The sequence below is a fragment of the Mustela nivalis genome, assembly GCF_964662115.1.
Source record: "Mustela nivalis genome assembly, chromosome: 2".
Classification (NCBI taxonomy): Eukaryota; Metazoa; Chordata; class Mammalia; order Carnivora; family Mustelidae; genus Mustela; species Mustela nivalis.
The window spans coordinates 96,853,378-96,877,934 of record NC_139021.1 but is presented as its reverse complement, the minus strand read 5'-3'; the positions used below and the strand labels follow the sequence as shown (position 1 = coordinate 96,877,934).

General features: G+C 47.1%; 1 protein-coding gene across 1 annotated transcript in view; it reads left to right on the top strand.

The window, feature by feature from the left end:
* Positions 1-12,938: 12,938 nt before the first annotated feature.
* The window catches only part of LOC309859314 (uncharacterized protein), a gene marked incomplete at its 5' end in the record, with an annotated part of 106,737 nt that continues 95,118 nt past the window's right edge, over positions 12,939-24,557 (top strand). Inside the window, one exon of the mRNA XM_082719972.1 lies at positions 12,939-13,284. Within this exon, the coding sequence (XP_082576098.1) occupies positions 12,939-13,284 (346 nt within the window). The remainder of the gene's footprint in view (positions 13,285-24,557) is intronic.

Below are 24,557 nucleotides of genomic sequence, written 5' to 3'. Positions count from 1 at the left end.
AAGGAGGCAAGCTCGACTCTTCTGAGTCATTGGTTTTTAAAAGAAATACTCCTCTTCCATAACCGAGCAGGATGCTCCTCGACTAGCAGGTGTCTGCTGACCTTGAACCACTGCATCCGTCCATCCCTTCATTACAGACTCCTACAAGGGAAGAGCCAGGAGAGACTTAGAGGTTATTAATTCCCTCTCCATGCTTGGCCACCAAACCACCTGAGGTGCTTAGTGATTGAGTGGAGTCCCTAAATCCCATAACTGGTCTGGGGCACAGCCGGGCTAGACCTCAGACCACCTGGCTTCCTGGTCAACAGGAGAAGCAATTGCATTGCCTGGCAAATATGGCGGTTACTGGTAAGATTGACTTAATGGCTTTATCCTCCCAAATTCAGGACTCCACAGAGGAAAGTCTCAGTTGTCAGGTTTTTGGTAGTAAGACCTGTCTTACCTGAATGATGAACCCTCTGTCGTGCAGAGCAACAATCATGGGAATGGAAAATGGTCAGAGATGAATCACTAGATTGCAACAAAGATGAATAATATTACCCTATTCTCTGTGTTCAGACTATTCCCGAGCCGGAAGCCAATGTGTGGTTTCTTGCCTTCATGCTTTATTGTCCTCATAATTATCCTTAACTATTTTCCGACTTATACATGGAATTAACTTTTTTTTTTCCACAGTAGCCATGAAGAGGAATATAGTATTATGTTTTGATTGTCTTACTTCCTTTGGAAAGAGCCAAACAGTTTTGCTTCGCCAAGATTTATGTTCTGAAGGAGGGTGGAAAAGCAGGTTAATATTCTGTAGGTAGACAGTAGTAGAACTCGCTCATGACAGTAGAAATAAAATCTCTGTTCTCTCAAGTTAAAATAGCATTTCCCCATAAAGTTCAATCACTTCCTTAGTACAAATGTTAACTGGAAATTTCAAGAACAAGAGGTTATGCTAAGGTTGTATTTTTTAAAATAAATACGTGACAACACTCCTTCAGACTGAAATCACTGAATGGATGAGATGGTATTTAAGAATTTAAGGGGGATTGAAAGCCATACTCACGCTACATGGATAGGCTTATGTAGTATTCAGAGTCTTTAACTTTTATGTTTCTTCCTATCTGTCAGTTAAATTGGTTTTTCTCCCTTACCTTTGCAGTCACAATGTAAAAAAATACACACAGTGATAAAGATAAGACAAAGAAAAAGATGTCACCTTAGAAAAACAACAATTTTCATACAGAAAGGGTGGCCTAAAATCTTAAGTTAGTAAATGTTAATTTAGACTCAGGAGATTTCATCTTAAAGACTGAAAAAAATCCTTTTTACATTACCTCTAAACTAATTCACTGTAAACTATTTCTTTATTTCTAAAACATTTCACAGGATTTGGCTCAAAAGTAACCTTGATATGCTGTGACCTTGAGGTGTGGTCAGTGGAAACATTAAAATCCAGGAAAACAGTATCTTTATCAGAGGTCAGCAGAGAACAGATGAGGGATAGGTGAAAATCAGAGAAAAACGGCAGCTAAAGGAGAAGTGGGAAAGATGTCTTACTCCAAAAAAGGATGCTTCCCCACTGGTTAATCTCTGGCATTCTTTGGGTTTGACTTAGTCCTTCCTGACTGCTGGAGCGGATTCAAGTCTTAGGGTCTATCGTCTTATTTTTTTTAAGATTTTATTTTTTCGTTTGAGAAAGAGAGCGAGTGGGGGAGGGAGGAGAGAGGAGCAGAAGCAGACTCTGCTCTGAGTGTGGAGCCCCACGTGGGGCTCAATCTCACAACCCTGAGATCACGACCTGAGCCAAAACCAAGAGTCGGATGCTTAACCGACTGAGCCACCCAGGTGCCCCAATTCTATTAATTATTTTTCTTAAGAATGCTTCATCTACTTATTGTTTTTTCTATTAATGATTGGGTTCTAGTCCTATGGCACAATTCTTGCCACACCATAGCATGCAAAGTATGTTTGATGGATAGAAGCATGGATGGGTAGATGAATGGAAAAATGGCATCTCTTCTAGAGTTGTTTTACATCCTTGTCTCACACCCTAGACTCTTTGAGGGTTTTATAGTCCTGAACTAGATATAAACCAGTTTCATCTATGAGATGCACCTATGGTGTTGCACCCCCCACCAATAGAGTTCCCAGCATACAGTAAGAGTTCAACGTGTTCACGTTTGTTAAGTGACAAGGCTAGAAAGTTCTCTGATCTCCAAAGAGTGTGTACAAAACCAAGATTACTGATATTCATTTACGGAATGTTTGGAGTGAACAAGCTCAGTGCTTAAACTGTGTGTTATAATCGATACAGATCACTTTTCTCTTCCCCCCCTGTACAGTGACCACCCCTAAGACCCTACCAGATCCTCTCTTTATATCCATGAATTGGGCCTAAAGTGCGAGCAAATTTGATTTTACTGTTCCACATGAATACCAGTCAATTTTCCAAGTGGGAATACTAAAGATGATAATTGTACGTTGTCTAATCTTGTCTGGATAGGTCCCCTCCAGGGCGTTCTGCTGGTAAACCACTGAAAGCATGAACAGATTAGAGCAAGAGCAAATGAAATGTAATGCGGTATATTCTTTGAACTAATGGGAACCTCCTGGTTCAAGGGCTTCACTAATTTGTATATGGATACACAGATAGGCCTAGACATAGTTATAATATTCTTCCTTTCAGGCAGGCTTTACTCTGGGAGTGTATTGAGTCACAGTCAATGGAAGGCATGGTAATACATGGTCAGACTGAGCATTTGGGGCACTTGACTAATTATCCTAGCCATTGGATGTTGTATGATGCCTGGACCTCAGGTGTCACTTCTGTTCCCTTCCTGCTAAGCACCAGCTACCAGAGCTGGTCCTTGGTGGGTCATTACTAGTCAATCAGAAGCAGTCTTGAGTAGCACACTAATATAAAAACTCTTGCCCGAGACTCTGTTGCTCTGTGCGTAGTTCATACAACTTGTCTTTGGGGAGGAAACCAATCATACTCTATTACTGATGACCCGTGCTATTGCATGGAGTAGAGGTGTGGTTAATGACCATAATAGGTGACCCTAAAGCAATTGCTTTTCATTACTAGAACATAGTTGGAGAGATCACTTTATCATAGTTTCTTGCCCACATACACCGTCAATGCTCACCCCTCACACCCTTCTTCAATTTCCTGTGGGAAATAGTTGCATAGGTAATGGGGAGCATACACATAATAGAGAAACGACCCTGCTGAAAATACAGCAAGATCAGGAGGACTCTGGAGTCCTGGCCCTAGACACTCAAGGGACAAAAAGCCCACTTGCATTTCCCAGGTTTTACACCCCCAGCAGGGCAAAAATTTATGAATATTGCCTCCTCCTGAGCTTGACTCTCTAAACAATACCATACGCTCAGAGCATTCCTCAAACGTCCTTGAACAGTGGCCAAGTTGCTCAGACAGATTTATCTCCATCACTTATCAAATGTGGTTAGAGAGACAAGACATAGATTGTACCTATTACAATAATAATGGAGAGTTTGAGATAATATCTATAAAGCCCAGTGACACATACACTCAATTTGGATGTGGCCAAAAATTCCCTAGGCCGGCTTTCAAGTCCAGAAGGGGCCACGTTCAGAGTAACCACTGCTTTTTTTTGGCTCTCCCATCTGTCTGCTAATACAGAGTTGCTCCTCTCTACAAAATCGTTGGCTGGCTCCCACACTTGTGGGCATCTTTGGAATGCCCTTGATGAACACACTTGGTGAGCCCCAAGTACACATGGCTGCTTCTGCCGTAGCTCTGCGGCCTCCGCCATGTGCTCCTGGGCCACACGGCACCTGCTAGGAGCTTCCAGTTCCTTTGCTTGCTGGAGGAGAACTGCTCCTGCTGGACCCCGCCACCTCTCGGATCCTCTTCCATCCTCTAGCTCCCTCCGGTCCCCTATTACTGTTCCCGCCGCCTCCTGCAGGGCACTCCTACCAGTGTCCCAATGCCACCTGACTCCTGAGACAATCTCGCTGCACGGAATCACTGTGTGAAAGAAGGAAGCAAATGCAACTTGCTTGTGTCCTCATGCTTTCCCTTGATAATTTTAAAGGCTAATCCTCTTTCTCTCTAGAATAGAGCCACGGGTGCATGGAGGGAGGGTTCAAGGTGAATTGAGATGTGTGATAGATGTCATTTTGTCCTGAGAATCAGTCCTCCCCTCCAACTCCAAGGTTCTCTAAGTGGTCATATGTGTCCTTTTTCTTGGGGTGAATTGGTTCCGTGCAGGCACATTTGATCACCTGCAGAGACAATGAACCACCAGTGGACCCATCTCCCCCTTCACCAGATACACCAGCAGAGGCCTGTCTGGGGCTAAGGTTGGCATCTTTGCAAAGGCTGTTAGGAGTTCAGTTGCAGATCAGGCTTTAAGGAGGAGATAGTTAAGGCTGCGACACAATTCTGGCTTCACAGAGTGTCTGTTCTGGTAGGAAAGACAGAGGCTATACACACAGGAAAGAAGACGGGGGTGGATGACGGGAAGCTTCTGGGGCCACAAGATGTATGTGTGCTCTAACCTAGTGCAGGGATCGAAGATGATCTTCTGAGGAAGGGCTCCTTGAGCCGGAAGGATGAATAGGAGTTTGCTGGACCGAGGCGGGAAGAGAGCGGAGTTATTGGCAGAGAAAAGTCTGCGTTGGAGGCTCAGAGCTGAGGTGTGAGGACAGAACCGAATGAAAGGTGTCTGGGTTGTTGGGGGCTGGAGAGGGCGGTGGTGACCAGACTAAGGAGTTACCGTTTTACCTGGGGGACTCTGGGAAGCCTCTGAAGGTATTGAAGCAAGTGAGGAAGATTGTCCAATTGTGTGTACTAAAGGCTGAAGGGGGGCAGATGCATTAGAAAGAGCTGGGCAGGAAACAGAAGACAGGCTGTGTAGGAAGCTGTTCCTTTTGTCTTGGCCAAATGGATAGCGTAGGAAGGATGGGGAAAAGGAGCTACAGACAAGACATATGCATAGAGTCTAGGTCCATGTTTGGACGAGTGCATGAGACAGAAGGAGGAGTTCAGGAGGAGCCCTAGATTTCTGACACGACAAATCAGTGGGTGTAATACCATTACTGAAATGGGGATTCCAGGAAAGGGCATTTGGGAAGTCACATCATGGTCAAATTTGGGGATGTGCTGTGACTGAGGTTGACTGAGCGTGAGCTACCACTGGGGCATCAGGTAGAGATGTATATCAGTTCAGGGCTGACTATCACAAGAACAGTAATTGTAAACACTGGAAAGAATGAGATCTTCCAGGGAAAGAAGAGTAGAATGTAATCCTGGGGGGCATCAAAGATGAAGGTGGTGGAGAAGGAAAGGAGTGTCACAGGAAGTGCGGAGTGGGCAGGCAGGAAGTCAGAGGGAATCCAGGAGAAGGTCACAGATGGGACCTGGGAAAGTGAATGTTCCAAGAAGGAGAAGTAGTCTGCGGTGGCCCATATTCCTGAGGGATCCAGGAAGCTCATTTTGGAGCAAGACTGTGGAGACTAACCAAATGTTAGGAAGGTGAGGAGAACCCGGATGTTGTCCAGGAGCACCAGGAAGCTCAGGGAAGACTTTGAACTGCAAGTCAATGGCCCTGAAGTAGTGTAAATCCACTGGTTTGGAGGTTGAGGGGCAGGAAACAAACAGCTCATTTAAGAAGCTGTCCACACTTGAGGAGAAAAGCACCGAAGAAGAATGGTGACCCAGGTGATCCAGGGGTGACCTAGGGGAAGGAGACTCATGTGGGATACCCCTGGGGGAAACCTAAGTGGTTTCATGTTGGATCATGGAAGGCAGAGAAAGAGAGGAAACTAAGGAGGCCTTGCTGGGTCTAGTATTTACAGATGACAGCAGCATTCGACGTCAGGGTTAGCGAGAGGAGCCAGCTTTTGTGGAAAATTTGGCTTCCCATCTGTTGAGATGTAGATAACGTTGTGAAATAATGATGGAGGTTTTTTTTTTTTTTTTTTTTTAAGATTTTATTTATTTACTTTAGAAAGAGTGACCATGTGTTTAAGAGGAGGGACAGAGGGGAAGGGGTAACTGAAACAGACTCCCCACTGAGCTCAGAGACCACACAGGGGCTCGGCGCTTCCTCTCATGACCCTGAGATCATGACCTGAGCAGAAACCAAGAGTGGGTTGCTTAACTCACTGAGCCACACAAGCGCCCCGATGGAGACCTCCTTTGGTAGGTGGATGAAAATGGTGCTTGTCACAGGCTCTCTGCTCAGCTACTCCTCCGTGTATCTAGAAATAAGGAAGTAAAATAGCACAGGGGTCAGAGTTCATCTTTGCAACCTCCACACCTGATTTTTCAGTTTCCAGAAACAATGGAATTAGAGTCCGGAGGTGTTTTGATTTTGTTTTATGACAAAAGCATGAAACAATTTTCTCCTTGCTTATCCTTTCAACCTTAAAATATGGGGTTGGTCTGTCCACATCAAAGACTGAATATTCAGATTTTGTTGAAAGAATGTACATTGCTCCCCTATGGCCATTCTTTCTCCATTTCTGTCTGATTGCCGCCTCACCCTTCCCTCTCTTCCTCCCTTCCCTCTCCTTAGGTCTCTCCCCAAGAAGCTCAAATGCAACTTTTTTTTTTTTTTTAAAGATTTTATTTGTTTATTAGAGAAAGACAGAGAGAGCAGGAGCAGAGGAAAAGGGATAAGCAGACACCCCAGGTGCCCCTCAAGTTCAGCTTTTCTAACCTAAATGCACAGACAACCAAATGTCGGTATGAAGAAATGTGGTCTTATGAATCCACCTGAAGACTGGAGAGCAGAAACGCTCTAGTCCTGATGGCACTTTCTTGATCTCTTTCTCCCTTATATGTCCTGATAATCTCTAAGAAGCATCCATACCCTCCAACGATTGACGTGTCGCCCTGTGAACATTTGTCTCTTACAGTCGGAACATTTTCCTTCCTGGGTTAGCAAGCACATCCTCGAAGTAAACCGTCTTCATCCTCGTGGCTTCACGACCTTGCAAGGTGCTAGCGGTCCCTGGCACCCCACCCCCGTCGCCTACTTAATGAGTGACTAAGGCCTGCAGAAACTTCTGTCTGCCCCTTCCTTTTCTCCCAAATCTTTTCAACTTCTTTCTTCTCAGAGGGTGAGTTTTTCCATCAACTTTGCCTCAAGATGGGAGAGCAGTCACCAGGTGCCGTGAGATGTCTTGAACGTGGATGCTGCTTAGAGTTTAATTAACAACTAAAAATGTAGTTGCAGGAGACTGTTAAAATTAGGAAAGCAAGGGTTTGCCAAGCTGTAGACAGCTTTGGATTCATAACTGATATTAAAGAGAAATCATACGTAAAATAACCACCGCGAATGTAACTAGGGGAGACTTCAAATTAGGAAAGCAAGGGTTTGCCAAACTGTAGACAGCTTTAGATTCATAGCCAATATTAAGAAGAAATAATATGCAAAAGGTAAATATATGTATGCGTGACTATGTACACACACACACACGCACACACACGCGCGCCTTTTCTGTATTAGAATTATTACCTCGTCGACTCTGGTGCTGTTCAGGGTTTTTAAGGATAGACGCCATCTAGTGGCAGAGAACAGCAGCTGCTCGCAGATCCATTCAACATGCATGGTTACTGTGATTGCTTGGTTATTTCTAAAAAGTAGAACCCCAAACCCTGGTGAATGAATACTGCAAGTCCCAAGTAGGGATGCAATTTGGAGGATTAAGATACAAACTTTACATCTCCGATGGTAGAAAATAGGAAAACAAATCCAGGACTTTATCTTTCCGTGTGATGACCCTCCCAGTCCCCTATCCACCCACTAGCTACCCACCAGGCCTCTCCCCTATGCCGGGTCCTGAGTGAGGGGCTGAAGTAAAAGGCTAGTCTCTATCTTGAGGGGCACCAGGAGGTGGTAAACCCTGGTGATGCGGTATGTTTTCGATAGTCCCTACGTGCAACCACTGTCCAAGCACTTTATACGCCAAATCATATGCAATCATCACCACCGCTCTCTGATGTATGGTTTCCCTCCTTTTCTTATGAGGAAAATGGGACTTTGAGACGTCCCTTATCTATGGTCTTATATCTAAGGAGCTTCCCAACCGGCTTCAGAGCCAGCGATGCCTAATGCCGAAGGGTGTGGGCTCCTAAAACATCTACGATCTGGGTTTCCACCAAAGCAGGAGCAAAGGTGGAAGATGTTTTTGGATTATATGCAGACGAGGCCTTTTTCTTTCTGGGTTTTTTGTTGTTGTTTGTTTGTTTGTTTGTTGGAGTGAGGTGAGGTGGGGCGGCAGAAGACCGCTGTCACAGTGATAAAATTTGTAGGAGTCGCTTAGCTGTGTGTCCATCCGGGCTGGGAAAGTAAAGGGAAGACGATGCGTGTAGCTGTGGACAAGAGCTTAGGTCTTCAGAAGAGAAATAATCCACGTGTCTTGGAGGATTCTTGCAGAAACATTGGATTGGGAACATCACAGCAAAGATCAAATAGAAGATTTCTTATTTGTGAAGCAGATGTTAAGAAAACAGGAAACCCTTCCCTTCTGAGAGGATTGGTCACTGATCTTGGACCTGTTTTTGCATACTGCCTCTCCACATCTTCGTGCACACCTCTCTACAACATGCAATTCTTAATGTATTGACTGCACTGTTCTTAGAAATTTCCTGTGTAAACATCCCAGCTTAGCCGTGTCGTATGTTTTTGAGGATGAGCTGGTTACTTGTACTTAAGAATCTGCTGCATTCCCCAGAGCAGAAGTGAGTACACAGTAGGCCTCCAGATATCCTTGCAAGATTTTTATTTTTTATTAGAAAAGATTTTTCCTCTGGCTCCTATGGGTAATATGTGATATTTAGCACATCATTTAATAACTCGTACCTTATTCTTTTGAGCTCCACTTGAACAGGAATAGGTGTTTTCCTTTTATCAGAACTTCTGGAACACTCACAACCAGAGCCAGTAGCCCAGCTTCCTGAAGAAAAAACAACAACAACAACAACAAAAAACCCCAAACCAAAAACAAATCCCTTTTTTTTTTTTTAAATTGTACCAGAAGTTAGCAGTTAGCACTTCTCCTTCTTCCTTTTTCTTTTTTTTTTTTTCCCCCTTTTACTTTGTAAGACCACAGCCTAACAAGTTTCTGTTGGGAGAGCTTGCCGTTTTGAAAGGAAGGTGAAGCAATGCTTATCTGCTTGGGATGATTTCCCTTCTAAGAAGAAAACTGAGTCTCCGGTGGACAAAGCACTAGGTAAGTATATGTTACATAAATGAGTAAGCCTGTGCACGGCCAAAGGGCACAGCTGTTTCCTAAGCAAGCCTCGCACTGTTCGTTCCTGTGTCTTTGCCCATTGAGTTGCTTCTTGCTGGTAGTGTTCCCTTCTCTCCTTCTTGTCTGGCAGGTTTGGTATCTTTGATGAACCTTTCCCCCTGTGGCTCAAGCTTTGCCTGCAGGCGGTTGGCCGCCCCGCTTTCCCTATAGGCACCATTCATCAGTGGTCCCGAGCACCTGCTCCTTACTCTGAAATTCACAAACCCTGGTGTTCAGCCCTTTGGGTCCTTCTAGTCTATCAGAATGCCCTGAAGGTAGTATGAAATCAATACACAGTTGTTGCAATTTATGAATATTCATTTGGCTTAAAAGAGGGCTGATAGTAGAAAAGGGGAAGAGGAAGTGAGGGCGGGAATCAAAAACCTTATTAGCTCAGCCATTCGGGCTTATTACAGTGCATACATGTGGTTTGTAGGGAGAAACTTGGTGTAATGGGTTAAGAAAATAAGACTCCTGTTTTGCTAAATTCAAAGGTACATTGATACAAGTACTAGCCAAGGTCAGCCAACAAGCTTAGAATCTTGGAACGATGCAGACAGCGGGTATGTCTTTGAACTCTGCGCCTTTTTACACCATTTGGAGAAAAACAGGTAAGACTGATGTTGGAATTATTTCAGAATGAGTGGATGTGCTGATTCAGAATTGTAAAGATGATGAATCCCTTGAGTTTGTTTCTTTAGGAACTCTTTAGAGCAGGGTGAAATGCACAGGAGCAAAAAGACTTGAGAGGCAGAAAGTGAACGAGGCGGGAGGAAGCCTGGACCTGAGGGAAGGGGACAGTGACTAGATGAACACATGACCCTTTACTCTAGCTTTTGGGCAAATAGAGTGTCACACTTCATACTTGATATATTTATCTAGAACTTCAGCAAAATTTGTAGCCTTAATAGAAAAAAGATTTTTTTTTTTCCTGGTAAGATATCCTAAGGCCAAAATACTGCATTGACATCTTAACAGGGAGGTAATGTCAGTTTCTGTCCTTCCCCAAAAAGGCATGAAACAAGAGGGTTGATGCGAACACTGGTGAGGAGGTACATAAGCATTAAATCTAAAAGTATTTCTAGAGTATGTTTTCGGGGAAGAAGATGCAGACTCATTCCTGAGCTTTGTCCCTTGAAGATCTCACAGTGTGTGGCAACGTGGACACCTTGTGGGGCTGGCCCTGGGCCCTACTGCCACTGTCGAGCATTGACCAGACACGGCAAAGGAGCTCAGTATATGTCTGCCGAAGCCGCAGACATGGTGACAAGGAAGGGCTGCATGTGACCTGGAGCCCAGGGAAATCAGAAACTCCCGCGGGCTTTCATAAACGCAGACAGTGGATTACTCTGCGCTGTCCCTTACAAGCACTTATTAAAATGCCACCAACTTTGGTAGTGGCCCAAAGGGCCCAAGGTATTTCGGTTTTAGTTCATCAAACACAAGGAGAAAGATGGTAATGTGGGAGAGGAAGAGAATTATGACTGACATCATCGTGGGTCCGGGCAGACCTCCTTGTAAGATCACTCCATACTAAACATTAAGGAACACACCTGGGTATGGGCCACCTCAGGGCCAACCCACTGACAGGCAGTCTGGGCCATCGGAGTCCAATCACAGGGGAACTACAGTTCTCTTCCTCAAGGCCCTTCCAGAATAGTGGGAAAGACAGTGAAACAAGCAACGATGTGAAACCTGAGAAGTACTGTGATAATGTGTTATGAAGGGAAATATGTCCTTCCTAGGCTCCCATAGGAAATGTCTGTCTGTCCATGCCTGCTCCTGTGGGGTTTTGTTCATACCTCTAGTAGAGCATCTGTGGTGCTCAAGGGTCGCTGCCTGTGAGATGGTGAGCTCCTAAGAGCAGGGCCCATGTCCTCTGTGTTCTTAGATGCCCCGTTCTTAGCATCTTCTGGAACATCACAGTGGCTCCATATAGTGTTTGTTAAATGAATAAATGACAGTCTTGTAAGTGCTGATAATGCAATAACAGTTGGGAAGCCAAACAAACCTCGAGAGCTCAGAAGTTTTGTCGAGTCATCATAACACTCCCTGACCTGTTATATTACACCCACTGCTATATATTATACCCCTATTTTACAAAGGGATGTAAAAGATAGTACGAGGTGTACACACTGTAGATAACAGAGAAATACAGCATGGGAGGAAGGGCCTCTAATTTTTCTCAGGGTTATATTCTAGGGAGTGTTTGTGATGGGGAAGTACAGACAGCTTTATCTCTCCAGGAAGAATTCTGCTTCTAGAAGGAGGAACTGAAAGCCTTGAATCCAGTCTCAGGAAACCGCGGGGCCAGTTCTAAGGCCACCAAAAAGCCAGCTCAGGAAATGCTACTGCTGCGCTGAGAGGTAAGTTAGAGATGACCTAAACCTGTCTCCCCCTACTTACACGTTGTGACTCCCACTGTCCTGGTTAGGCAGAGACAATTCTACCGAAGCTTAAAGAAAGCCTTCTCTTAAAAGACTTCCTTGAATTTTTCAGCAACCAATTCAAGCGTTGAACAATTTACATCAGTAGTTTCAGGTAATGCTCCCCCCTGGGTGATCAACGTTACCTAGGAGAGTAGAAAAAAAATGGGCGTAGAAAGTTCATTTCCTCCTCCTCCAGATAAAGATCCAAAAGCATTCCTGCTCTGGGCTGAGGATTGCCTGGGGGCAGTGTCGGGGGTCGGGGCTCGGGGCTGGGCCTGGGGAACCTGGACTTCTTGCCTCTCCCAGCAACCCCACCGCCGCCCCCTCCCCACCCTCCCCCGCCACCTGCCGCGAAGCTCCCAAGTTTTCATCCCCGCTGCGTTCCTGCGCGGGCACCCATTTGACCTCATCTTAACGTTCTATTTATTTACATGTTTCTCCGTGCCACCTCCTACCCCATTCCGGGGGCAGGGGCTCTCTGCCAGGGTCGTCCCGGGGCGCCCTCCCGGGGTCGAACACAGTAGGGGCACCGTCTGGGCGGTCCTGGGACGCCCCCATCCCAGGCCGGCACACAGTGGGGCACCGCCTGGGTGGACCCGGGCGACCTCCGGGGTCCGCACGCAGCTGGGGATCGGCCTGGGCGGTCCGGGAGCGCCCTCCCAGGCCGCACGCAGCCGGATCTCGCCCCTCCCGCCGTCCCCTTCTGGACACCGCAAGGCGGCCGCTTGGGCTGACGCCGGCCTCGGCGGCGATTCTGCCGCGTCTTGAGGCAGGTGCCCGCGCAGAGCCCGCGGCTGGCTGTGTCCTCTCGGCCGGCGACACTCGGGCTCCGGCGGCGCGGGGACCCGAGCGCCAAGCGGCGCGTCTCTCTCTGCTCCGGAGGCTGGAGGGCCGGGCAGGGTCGCGACGGCGCGAGGGGGCGGCTCGGAGCCGGACTCGGGGTTTTAACTTGTCGCAGCCGGAGGGGAAACGAGTCCGCGGAGGGCGGCGCCGGCCCTCCCGGGGCGCGGGACCAGGTAGGCGGCACCTCCGTCGAGGTCGCCGGGCCGCTGCCCCGCGCTCCGCAGCCCGGGCAAAGGCGCCCGAAGCCCTCCGGGACGCGACGCTCTCGCGCGCCGCGGGGCCTGGGAACCGCGCACCGGCTGAGCCGGAGCCCCGCGGGGCGGCGGGACGGACGGCGCCCGCGCCCAATGGCGGGGCGGGGCCGAGGGGGCCTGCAGGCGGCGGCCAATGGGAGGCCGCGGAGCGGGCGGGGGGCGGTGCCGCCGGGCGGGCGGGCGGCGGCGTCGGGAGCCGGCGCGGCAGACCGGGAGCCCGGGAGGAGCCGGCGGAGCGGGAGGAGGACGACGGAGGAGGAGGAGCGGCGCCGCGCCCCCGCCCGCCCGCCCGCCCGAGCACAGGCCGACCGCTCTAGCCGCAGCCGGCGGGTGCGGGCCGCCTCCCGCCGGAGCCCGGCGCCGGCACAGTCCGGGCCGATGGGCAGCCCCGGGCAGCGGCGGGCGGCGAGGCGGCGGCCCCGGTAAGCGCCGCGGCGCGCTCGCGGGCTTAGCAGGTCCCGGCGGACTGCGTCTCCGAGGTGCGTGGCGGGCGGGCGGCCGGGGAGCCTGGGGGTCCGCTCGGGAGCCTGCGGGTGGTGTCCGGGCACGGCCTGCGCGAGGACGGTCCCGGGGTGAAGGGGCCGCCCCGGGGGACGCCTCGGGAGCTGACGGCCGGGCCGGGGGCAGCGCCGGCGCGCGGGGCTGGGGTCCGGCGGGCAGAGGCGCCCGCGCTCCGGGGCCCGGGGTGGGAGAGGAGCCGCCGCCGCTCGTCCCTCAAAGTTATCGATCCGCGGAAAGGTTATTGCCGTCTTGGTGACACGAGCACCCCGAGGACCTCCTCTGGGTGCGCAGCAACTGCTCCGTGACTAACCGAAGAGCGAGAGAAAGGCTGCCAGACGCGGCGCAGCGGCGCGCCGGGCGGGGCGACTTGCTGAACTTGCGGCGGGGTGCCGGGGACCCCCAGGAAGGCGTGCGCCCCCAGCGCGCGCCCTCGCCGGCGCCGGCGTCCCTCTTTGTAAGACCCCGAGCCCGGGCGAGCGCCCTTCCAACTCGGCGCGACCTCCCTTCGGGGTCCCGAGGGCTCCGCCGTCTCCCCGGGTTCCGTGCCGCTCTCCATCCTCCGCGCCGGGCCTTGCCGGGTCCCCCTGTGTTACTGAAGGTAGTTTGACCGCGTCCTGGGAGTATCCCCACGAGCACCTACAGATTAATTTTCAACCGTGCCGCAAACCCAGAGAATCAATTTCGGTTTATCATCTACAAGCGAGGAGCCGATGCTTCTGGGGAAGAGAAAACAACTTGGCATTACCCCTCTGGGACATATTTGTCATCATTAACCTGCTTCAGTTAAATTAATTCAGCCCAAGATGACTCCAGTGTGAGTATTGGAAAAATCAAGTGCATTGGTCACGGAAGTGCGGTCACCAAAACATGATTTTGTGTCAAAATAAAATTCTGTATGTTTTGGATTTTTGTCGGTTAGAGTTGGTTGTCATAAGGATGGCCTTTTTTTTTTTTTTTTTAAACAAAGAATCTTGACGATTCTCATACGTTTCTCTTAGTAAGTTCAAAATAGTCACTAAGATTTTTCTTTTCTTTGCCTCTTTTGTCTGCAGTTTTCATTTCTAAATGTTAACACTAGATGGCTTTCTTACGACAGGCATTTAGGAAACTAGGCTTTTTGAGTTGCCTGTCTGCAATCCGGGCCACAATTTTTCCAGTTTTGCAATTAGTAATGGGAGAAAAAAATCTCCAGAACTGTTGCTTTCTTTGAAATATAGGATTTCCACATAAAACAAACGTCTAGATTTCAAAGGTGCTAAATATTTTTTCTGGCTTTCCTAGAGATGAATTTCAAGAGACAACTTGGTCACCACTATTAGTCACAAATTTAAGGATGTCTGTTTAATGTTTTGATTTATTTGAGGAATACATTTGGGGAATGTATTTAGACAGCATTTTCACTTCCTATGTTTACTGCTTAATTTAGTAGTTCACTGCTTGATTCAGAGGTGGATAAAACAATATTACACACGGGAAAGTGCAGTCTTTCTGGAGTTTTGGGTGCAGAGACAGCATGGATCCTTCCTAAGATTCCGGTGATGGAGGTAGTTGGAATCCGTATGCACGATTCATCCCAAGGATTGTGTTAGGGCATATTTCTTTCTTTCTCTCTAGTTGGTACTTGGTTTTTCACTTCTAAGCACAACCCCTTATATGAGAAACACAGTAGCCTGTAGTTGGCCTTTTTAGCAGAAGCAGGTTCTCAGGTATACGTTTTTAGCCTTTTCTTTCTAAAGCAAGACCATGCCAGCCTGTCCAAATCTTGCCTAGGTAGGCAAACTTGTTCATGAGCTGGAGAGATATCTGGACTTATTTTCTGGCTGTCCTTTATTGTGTGTCTTGCCCAGCTTAAAATATGGCATGTTGAATTTGTTTGTTCTAAATTAGAGAGTATTCATAAATAGCTGAAAGGGGGAAAAAAAACCTCTAGCAAACATCTGGGAAGTAGGAAATGAAATCAGAAGCAGCTTTTATCAGTACCCACATGCTACCTATAGATGGGGTGAAATGAACTTGGGTGAGAAGCAGTGTAAGCGTTTGGTCTGGAAAATAAGAGCTAAATTGCAGGTATGTAAGTACATTGGGGTACAGGCTGCAGATTTTCCCCAGCTGATTTAAGTGTATATTTTTCATCAGATGCTTATGTTTTTAAGTCTCAACCTTTCTTAAACAGCTTTAATTATGGAATGTGATAGGGGAATTATCAGAGGACCACGATTTGGCTTTTATGATTTTTACTGTAGTTAAAGCTGTGTACTGGGGGTTTATAAATTGTTTCCCCTCACCCCCTTGGGAGTGGAATGGTATTTTAAGGGCTTTCTTGATACCTGAGCTCAGTAAACACCTGTCTGCCTGGGGATCTTTTCACCTGAGGCAAAAGAAGTAATGGGTTATTCATTTTGATAATCTATCTATTGAAAGGGAGGAAATATTAGTGAGCTCCTTGAAAGGAGGAAAGCTCCTTGTCAGGTAATTGGAACTGGTCTGAAAGTGTTTGGTCCTCAAAGCTAATTTAAAAGAGGTTGTGTTCACTGCATACTTTGCAAAGAACTATGTGTTTAAATGAATACTGCCCCTCTCCAAATCCCAGCCATTATTGGTAAATTCAGGGTGTTTTGGTGGTTGGTTTTTTGTTTGTTTGTTTGTTTGTTTGTTTGTTTTTAGATCGAGGAACGCATTGAGTCTTTGCATTTATGATCTCCTTGTCCTAGCAGTTTAGGGTTACAGATCCTTTCAGAGACATGCTGAGTTTGAAGAAAATTTAGATTGCTGTTGTTACTGAAAAGCAGAGCAGTTTTGCTCTGTTTTGAACTTGAATGAAATACGACGTACAGTTCTAAAGAATACAAGGAACTGTGTTCCAGATTTTTCTAGCCCTATGAATGTGCCTCATTCCCTTGCAGAGTGATAGGATGGGGAGAGTGTTAGGCGGGAGGGACAGGAACAGCTAGTTTCCTGCCTCTACGGCCTGGCACAGGAGAGTCTGGATGAAGAATTTCCACGATCCCTTTCAGCACCAACACTTTAGATTTCTTTCACATTTGAAATAAAGGTATTGGAGTGATGCACATGACTGATGGTGATAGTTGACATTTTTAATGATTTTGTCTTTTCTTTCATTGCCTTCTCGTGTGTTTACATATGGGCATTGGTTTGATGAACTTGGTTTACCTCAGCATCAGTGATTCAGAAATCGCTTTTCTGTTCCAGTCGCGTTTAGCTGTGACCCCTTCAAAGGAGAGAGAACAATACAACGGGACTTTCAATGGTTCATAACTTCAGAGCTAAATTATTTTGGTCCTTCCTGGACTTGATTCATAAACTTTGGTTCCCAGGAGTGGGAACTTAAGTGAGCCAGAGCTGACCCACGGTAGAGGTTCTCTGTCTTGAGAAATTTCATATGTAGTGTAACCCGATGCCGTGATGCTTTCTCTCCCCCTCGTATGGCCAAGTTGGGTGAAAGAAGGAAAGAGGCAATAAGTTGAGTCTAGTTGTTGTAGCATCTCTGTACTACAAAGGTCCTTAAGGCTACCCCTTCCTTGCTGCGTGGTTGCTGTATTTTTTTGTTTTCATCCATTTGCAAAATGAAAGAAACAGAAACAGAAGCAGATCCTAGGGATCGTCACATTTGTCAGTAGGTGATGCTGCCACACAGACGTTGAGAATGAAGGACAACAGTTACTCTCTGTGTTCAGTGCGTTTCATCAAGATGCACTGAAACATGTAGACCACCGGAAGCTGTTTGTTACCTGTAGCACTGAAATCTCTTTCTATCTGTTGATTTGCTTTCTAACCCCCTTGGTGGCCTGTAGAACAGATCTTTCTAGAGATGCACTGCAGTGACTCACGGAGCAACACCTGTCGCAGCTGGACCCAGAACTGAAGTCTTCCCGCTCCGCTTGACCTGCGTAGAGTAGGAATGCCCTTCCTTCCGCTTTGCATGTCCTGTCTGCAGTGATGGAGTCCAAGTGCGCATTCACTTTTTTGGTGGCCACGCCCCTCAGACTCTGTGAGTTTCCTGTTCGCTAAAACTCCTGAGTCCTTAATCACACGCTGCCATTAGCCACATCTTGCTTTCCTGGACAAGTGTCATTGCAAGACCTAACATGCATTGTGTTTTGTTTTGCTTTGTTTTAGCTGGTTCTACCCCTGGGGCTTCTTGGAATTTGACTCTGTTATTTAGCATCTTTGTCTGCTCTCTGAAAGAAAGGTCGTCTGCAGTGTCTCTGGAAGCTTCCAGGTTTACTGGAGTCACTCTTGGTTCTAGTTAGGTTACTCATACACCTAATTTCTTACTAACGGGCCAGTGTCTCTGCCTTTTCCACACAGGTGGCCTGGGAGAGCATGTCAAACTTCCTTTGCTGCTTCTACAACCCAAGTTACCCTAAGAGAGAAATGAGTTCCACTTTAGTGTGTCCCTAATAATTGGAACCTCCTTTGCATGGTTGATGATTACGAAATATTCATTTAATGAGTGACTGACTGAATGACTTAGAAAATAGGGCCCCATGTGACCTCTGACCCCTGGACGTCTTAAGCACTAAAAAGACTGTGGGAAAGAGCAGAATGTGTTGGGCTCTCTGCACTTATTTTGTTGCTGCGTGTTATTTTATTTTGCACAGCTTTCAGGTAGCAGAGAAGAGAACCATGATCTTTTCCCATTTTCCCTGTGTTTTGATTATCAATTAGTAGATACTCTTCCCTTCCAACTTCCCAAATATATTTAGTCCTGAGGGGCTTTTTGAGCTCTGCCCATTGGATTACTCCATATTTTTCACTTTTGCGTATTTGCTAAATCTGGAAGAAGCTCCCGGTTAGTGGAGCTGTTGAGGCAATCAGAGTCGTCCAAAGTAGGCTGTTTAGTTGTGCGTTCAGTTACTCAGAAGTAAAAAAAAAATCTAGGTAGAGAGCCAATGTTAAAAATTGTTACTGTGGAAAGTCAGAACTCTTGGATAAATTAAAAAAAAAAAATTATGTCTGCCGAGATGAACTATTTGTGTCGACTTAAAAAAGCATTTCTGATGGCAGAGCTTAGGGCGTAGGAGCCTGGGTAGTGAGCCTGGTGACTGCTGTCCCTGTCTTCTCTGGCGTTTGGTGGCACATTTGGCTCCTGGTTCAACAGTGCGTATTTGCACGGCTCAGGGATCGCTCGGGGATATAGTCTCCTTTGTACTGAAGTTTCTAATAAGTAAATTTTTAGGAATTACAGTTTTCATTTTTCATAAAGGACAAAAGCTGTTGTTGAGTGTTGAATACCTCATTCCAGAGCACCGATTTCTTTGTAGTAGGTTTTCTACATTTTTTTTCAACATGCATGCCTCTTCTGTACAAAATCACTTTTTTAAAAAAAGATTTTATTTATATATTTGACAGACAGAGATCACGAGTAGGCAGAGAGGCAGGCAGAGAGAGAGGGAGAAGCAGGCTCCCCGCCGAGCAGAGAGCCTGATGCGGGGCTCTATCCCAAGACCCTGAGATCAAGACCTGAGCCGAAGGCCTCTTAACCCACTGAGCTACCCGGGTGCCCCCCAAATCACTTTTCTAAGTAGATGTCTGAATGTGTGTGCATCTGCATATATACAGGTTTGTGTATGTGTGTTTATGTGTACGTATGTGTACACATGTACGTGTGTAAGTGGACCATACTAAGATACAGAAGTTAAAAGACATAAAAATAGACATTTTAAGAAGGGTGGTATTAAAAATAAATAGAAGTGGAGTATTTCCTTTTGCATTTAAAGGGCTCTTCTGTTGCCCTTTGAAATGTGGGGCCCCAGTCTGGAGACCCTTACTCTCTGCCCTCGTGGATTAGAGTTTATAACCCTTTGGAAGCAGTTTCTGTGGGGCTTGTCAGCATCTAACGAGGGAAGTTTAAGACAGACCCTACCCTGGGCACCTGCGTGGCTCAGTCAGTTGAGTGTCTGCCTTCGGCTCAGGTCGTGATCCCAGGGTCCTGCGATCCAGTCCCACATTGGGCTCCTTGCTCAGCGGGGAGCCTGCTTCTCCCTCTGCCTCTGCTGCTTCCCCTGCTTGTGCTCTCTCTCTCACAAATAAATAAGTAAAAATCTTAAAAAATATATTGTTTAAAAGACAGACCTGATCCTTATGGGGCCCTCTGTTTACTATATTTCTATATTTGTTCTTTTTCAGAAGACTTTTTTTTCTTTTTTTAAACTTGGGGCTGTTCTCTTCTAGAATTGCTTATGGTTTACTTAGAAGTTTCATTGTGGGGGAGGGGGTGGGAGAATGTATTGGGGGATACCATTCTCCTTGGACCCTTTCTGACTGAACTCAGCTGTTGAAGAAGCATCCTACTATGGCACAAAGCCCACACCAGCCCCCTGCTCAGGGGAGAGGGATGTAACTAGTCATTTGCTCATCTGGAAACTTCTGAAGAGTAAGAACAATTTTTTTTAAGTGGTCTCCACACCCAGCATGGAGCCCTCCACAGGTCTTGAACTCACGCCCCTGAGATCAAGACCTGAGCTGAGATCAAGAGTCGGTTGCTTAACCAACTGAGCCACCCAGGCACCCCTGCAGAGTAAGAACATAATTAGAAGTACAGATTAACAGTACAGTCCTGCCTCTGTGTGTCATTGGCTAGAACTGTGGCACACACCAGCCCCTCCTGCAGGAGAGTTAGGGAGCCTAGCCCCCCAGCCTCTCTAGAGCCCCTGGCTGCCCTCTGAACTAGCACCTCCCACCTCACCCTCCCTGCTTTGTACTTTCTGCTCCCTTGTACTCTGCTTGACTTTAATCTGTAGCACTTAGGATTGCCTGACATTTAATTGCGTGTGTGTGTGTGTGTCAGTTAGGCTCCACACCCAATGTGGGGCTTGAACCCACGACCCTGAAATCAAGAGTCACATGTCCTACCGATTTTCATTATTCTATGATTATCTTCTGTTTCACCTCAATAGGACATAGGAGCCACACGGGAGGGCCATTTCTGTTTCACTCCTGTCTTGCCTGTACTTCCAGGGATTTTGCCACATAATATGCTCTTAGCAAACAAATATTTGTTAAAGGAATGATGGAGAGCCATGGGTTTTAACATGAACCAAGTGTCTGTCTTGGCTTTTGTTGAGCTAAGTAGTGTTGCCACAAACATTCTGTTTATTTCTTCTATAAATGGCCTAACAACCTTTTATATTTCATTTTAAATCTTTTTTAAGGCATTTGAGATGACCTGTGATAGGACTTTGATACTAAACTAGTGAAAGTGGAGAAGTATTTCTTTTTTTTTTTTTTTTTTAGATTTTATTAATTTATTCAACAGAGAGAGAGATCACAAGTAGGCAGTGAGGCAGGCAGAGAGAGAGGGAGAAGCAGGCTCCCTGCTGAGCAGAGAGCCTGGTGCAGGACTCGATCCCAGGACCCTAGGATCATGACCTGAGCCGAAGGCAGAGGCTTAAACCACTGAGCCACCCAGGTGCCCCAAAAAGTAGTTCTTGAAGGGAGTGATAGTGGAGATCTGTCTCTTCCTTGAGGACCTTGGTTATCCTGCTCAGAGGGCATGCTCCGGGATCTGGGGCACCCTAGGGATGGCCTTCTTTTCATGAGAGAGTGGTCTGCACCTTTCCCAGGTTTCAGAGTCTCAAGTGCACAGTCCTGTTCAAATCCAATGAGACCGCAGTTCACTTAACCCTGGTTTGGGCGCATTAAGAAAGATGACTGGAAAGACATGATTTCCGAATTGCATGTGGTCACCTGTGGTCTTTCACCTGTCAGTCCGTTAGCCACGATCATCTCTAGAGAAGACAGTGATTCTGGAACCTTATCAGCAGGTGACTGTGTACCTCATGTTGACTTAGCACTTCTGAGGATTGCAAGTACATGAGAGTTACTTAGGCCTTAGATTAGTAGGTGTTCAGGAAGCATGAAAGTCTCTTATCTTGAGTATTCTGAAACGGTATTAATTCCGGCATTCGGGGGTTCAGGGCGCTGTCATTCTAGCTCCTGTTTGTGTCAATCTGTGTTACGATGTGCCATGAGGAAACTGGAGGCATGATTGAGCAGCTCAGCTGAGTAATAGTAAAACCACCACATTGACCAATCGGTTTTGCTTACTTCAGAGCTGTTGGAAGTCCTTTGTTGGAAACGATGCATCTATTTTCATGTGATCGTAAGAGTGAGTGATGGAGACCAGCGTTTTTGACTTAGGAATGGAATAAAGAACTGGGGAGGGGTATTCTTCAAAAGAAATGCAAAAACCATTGTTCTAGAACTTTCATTGGTGTTCTCTCACATACTTAAACCAAGAACCTTGTAAATCGATGGGATGACCCCCTTTCGTGGACACAAAAATGAAGGCCTAAGGAGAGAACACATGCTTTTCTTAGTCTTCGACTTTAAACCCCGTCTCTTTGCTCCAAGGACAGGTCCCTTTCCTCTCTTCCCAGCTGCCCGATAAGGTGTGGTTGGTTCCCACAGATCTCGGAAGGTGCGAACACAGGGAGGGAGGAAGTAAGGAAGGTGTGTGCTCAGGAGAATGGCGGGATCCAACCGGCTGCCCCTGAAAAGGGGCGAAGGGGTTGCCCAGGGTTGGGCTGAGTAGTCTGACCTGTTCCTTCAGCCAGAGGATCATCTGTTATTAATTAGAAATGTTGTAATTTGTGGTGGGGTAGCCCATTGAGTGTGGTTATCTGTCCTTTGTTGGGCAGCAAGTGGAACATTTCTTGAACTCCTGCATCTTTGCCAAGATTAAAAGAAGTATAAGAGGAAAACAGTTTTTGTTTTGCATTTATACTTTGGCAGATTTGCATAATCTCTGTTTGAGTCAGTTGAATGTGAAGCCCTAAATAAATTTCAGGCATTTAAATATTTAAAAGGATTCATCCATAGCCCTTTACTCACCCAAAGAATGAGCGCTTTGCAACAAAGAGCAGAACCCCCTTGCAGATGTAGCCCATACAGACTTTGTTCACCTTGTCATTGAATTATGAAACATTAATAGCAAAGCTAGAATTGGAACATCCGCTGAAATGCTCGGCTGGCTCTCTTCCAAAATATTGTTTCCCTGGTAGAGAAAGCAGGACGGTCTGTTGAAAGCTGGCAGTTAGCCAGGCCGAGGGGCTCTGACGCAATCACCGCAGTCCCTACTTTGCTAATTTTAGGGCAGTTAAATCTGGGTGATGTCTGATGACTGCTGTCGCTGCGCGTCTGGTGGCGTGGAGCTTTCCAAACCCATCCTCCGAGCCTGGCATCACCGTCCGCGCTCAGCTCCCTCCGAAGTGAGCCGAGGAGCAGGGGCGATGTTGGGCTGGCACAGGAGATGGAGTGCTGGGGAGCCGGGCCCTCACGAGGCTGCAGGAGACACCGCCTCAGATCTCACTATTTGCTTTGTCACCCCGTCAACAAATCCGTCTCTGAGTACACTTGGCCGTGGGAGGTGTTGGGGATGGAGGCAAGTGTAAATAGAGGCTCCCGCCTTCCCGCCTTCCCAGGGCAGCCCGAGGACAACATTCTCATGTTTTCCTTGCTCTGCCTGCAAGCGCTGGCTGGTTTCACGCCGGGCTGCTGCTTCCTGCTTTCTCCTTTTTGGGAAAAGGGAAAACGGAGCAGGAAGATGGTAATTTTTGGAAAGCCATTCAGAGCCCTGTATGGAGGGTCCCCCGGGTAGAATTTTCTGGCTCTTGCAGGAGAAGGAGGTGGAGGCGAGGAGGGCTTTCTTGGCTGTGTCCACCCCACTGAGCTCCCTGGACGGTGAGTGGAATCCCGTCGGAAAATAAAGACGTGAGCCACACAACCTCCAGGTCTGATTAAACGCTGGCCTCCTGTGGCTTCCCAGTGGGGTGTGAGACCTGCAAGGCCAGGGGCCTGTGACTTCATCCCTCCCCCCCTTACATGCACCCCAGGTGAGCAGCCGGCACAGCTAGCACAGTCACTGACTCACTGCCTTTCTGGCCTCAGAGGGGCCCTTGCACTTGTCCTCAAATCAGACTTCTTCCTGTGACTGATTCAGAAACTGAAGAGACTGCTTGAACAGCAAGGCCCCATGTGCAAGGCCGCGGGCCGCCTTGTAGGGCGGTAAGCTGCTCACCCCTTCCCCTGTCCGCGTTCTGGCCACGTGTCAGGAGGTGAGGATCGTGTCCGCGGAAGACACCCTGGGATGGATGGACGGACGCTGTAGCTTCTTTCAGCCCAAGGCTCCCTGGGCTGCTGAGAGTGTGGGGGGTTTTGCTTAGTCAGGAGAATGCTTGAGAAGACAGGACCCGAGCTACACTTTGGAACACGGATAGGATTTGAATTTTCCATGAGGGGCCCTTGTGTGCAGTGACACTCGAGGCTCTGCAGGGAACAGCAAATGCAAATAAAACCATCACTTAGTCGTTCATGGGACCCTGGTGTTGTCCACAACCCACTCTGCCTGAGATGAAACCCACCTCCTTGCCTGGTTTAGGTTTTGCAACTCCCAAAGTGGGTGGTTTTTATGATGAAAGCAACATCACGGAGAAGTGACGGATGGTATTCTTGACGTGGTAGTTGACTTGTCTGTCGTGGAGATAGTCAGTCTGATGTCCCCCCATGGGAATTTGTTAAAGGCTGTGGAGTGTGTCATAAACCTGAAGGAAAAATATAGAAAGTAAATGATAAGCTTTTTAAAAAAAATATTGACATAATAGATAACATTGTATTAGTTTCAGGTATACATAAAAACTGACATTTCTGTGCATGGTGAAATGATCACCACAATAAGTCTAGTTACAAAATTGTTTTTTTGGGTGATGAGAACTTTGAAGATCTACTGTCTTTGCAACTTCAAACATACTATACAGTGTTATTTACCGTAACACAGTACATTACATCCCCAGGACTTACTTAGTTTTTAACTGGAAGTCTGTGCCATTTTGACCATGGTGTTTTGGTATAAAATTACTGACTCTGTTTCAATTGTTTGTCGAGAAAATATACACACAGTATTACAGTTGCAATTCAAGGTCACATGTTTTAAGACTTTAGGAATTTATAACTTTTGGTAATTGATTTACCAAAGTGATTTATTTGAAAATTATTCTGAGTAATCAAAATGTTCAACCAAGACAGCAGGCTTGGGAAGCATGGCTGTGGACAGTGAGCCCTTACCCTGGGGAGCACTCGTTCCCCACTGGGGTCTCTCCGGAGTGTATGTTAAGTTTCTCTCCAGGCTCTGTTGCGTGAGCTCACCTTCCCTTTTAAGTGCCAGGAAGATGTAGTAAGTGCTGGGTAAGATATGCATTCTTCCTTAAACTCTAGAACAAGAGAGCTCAAC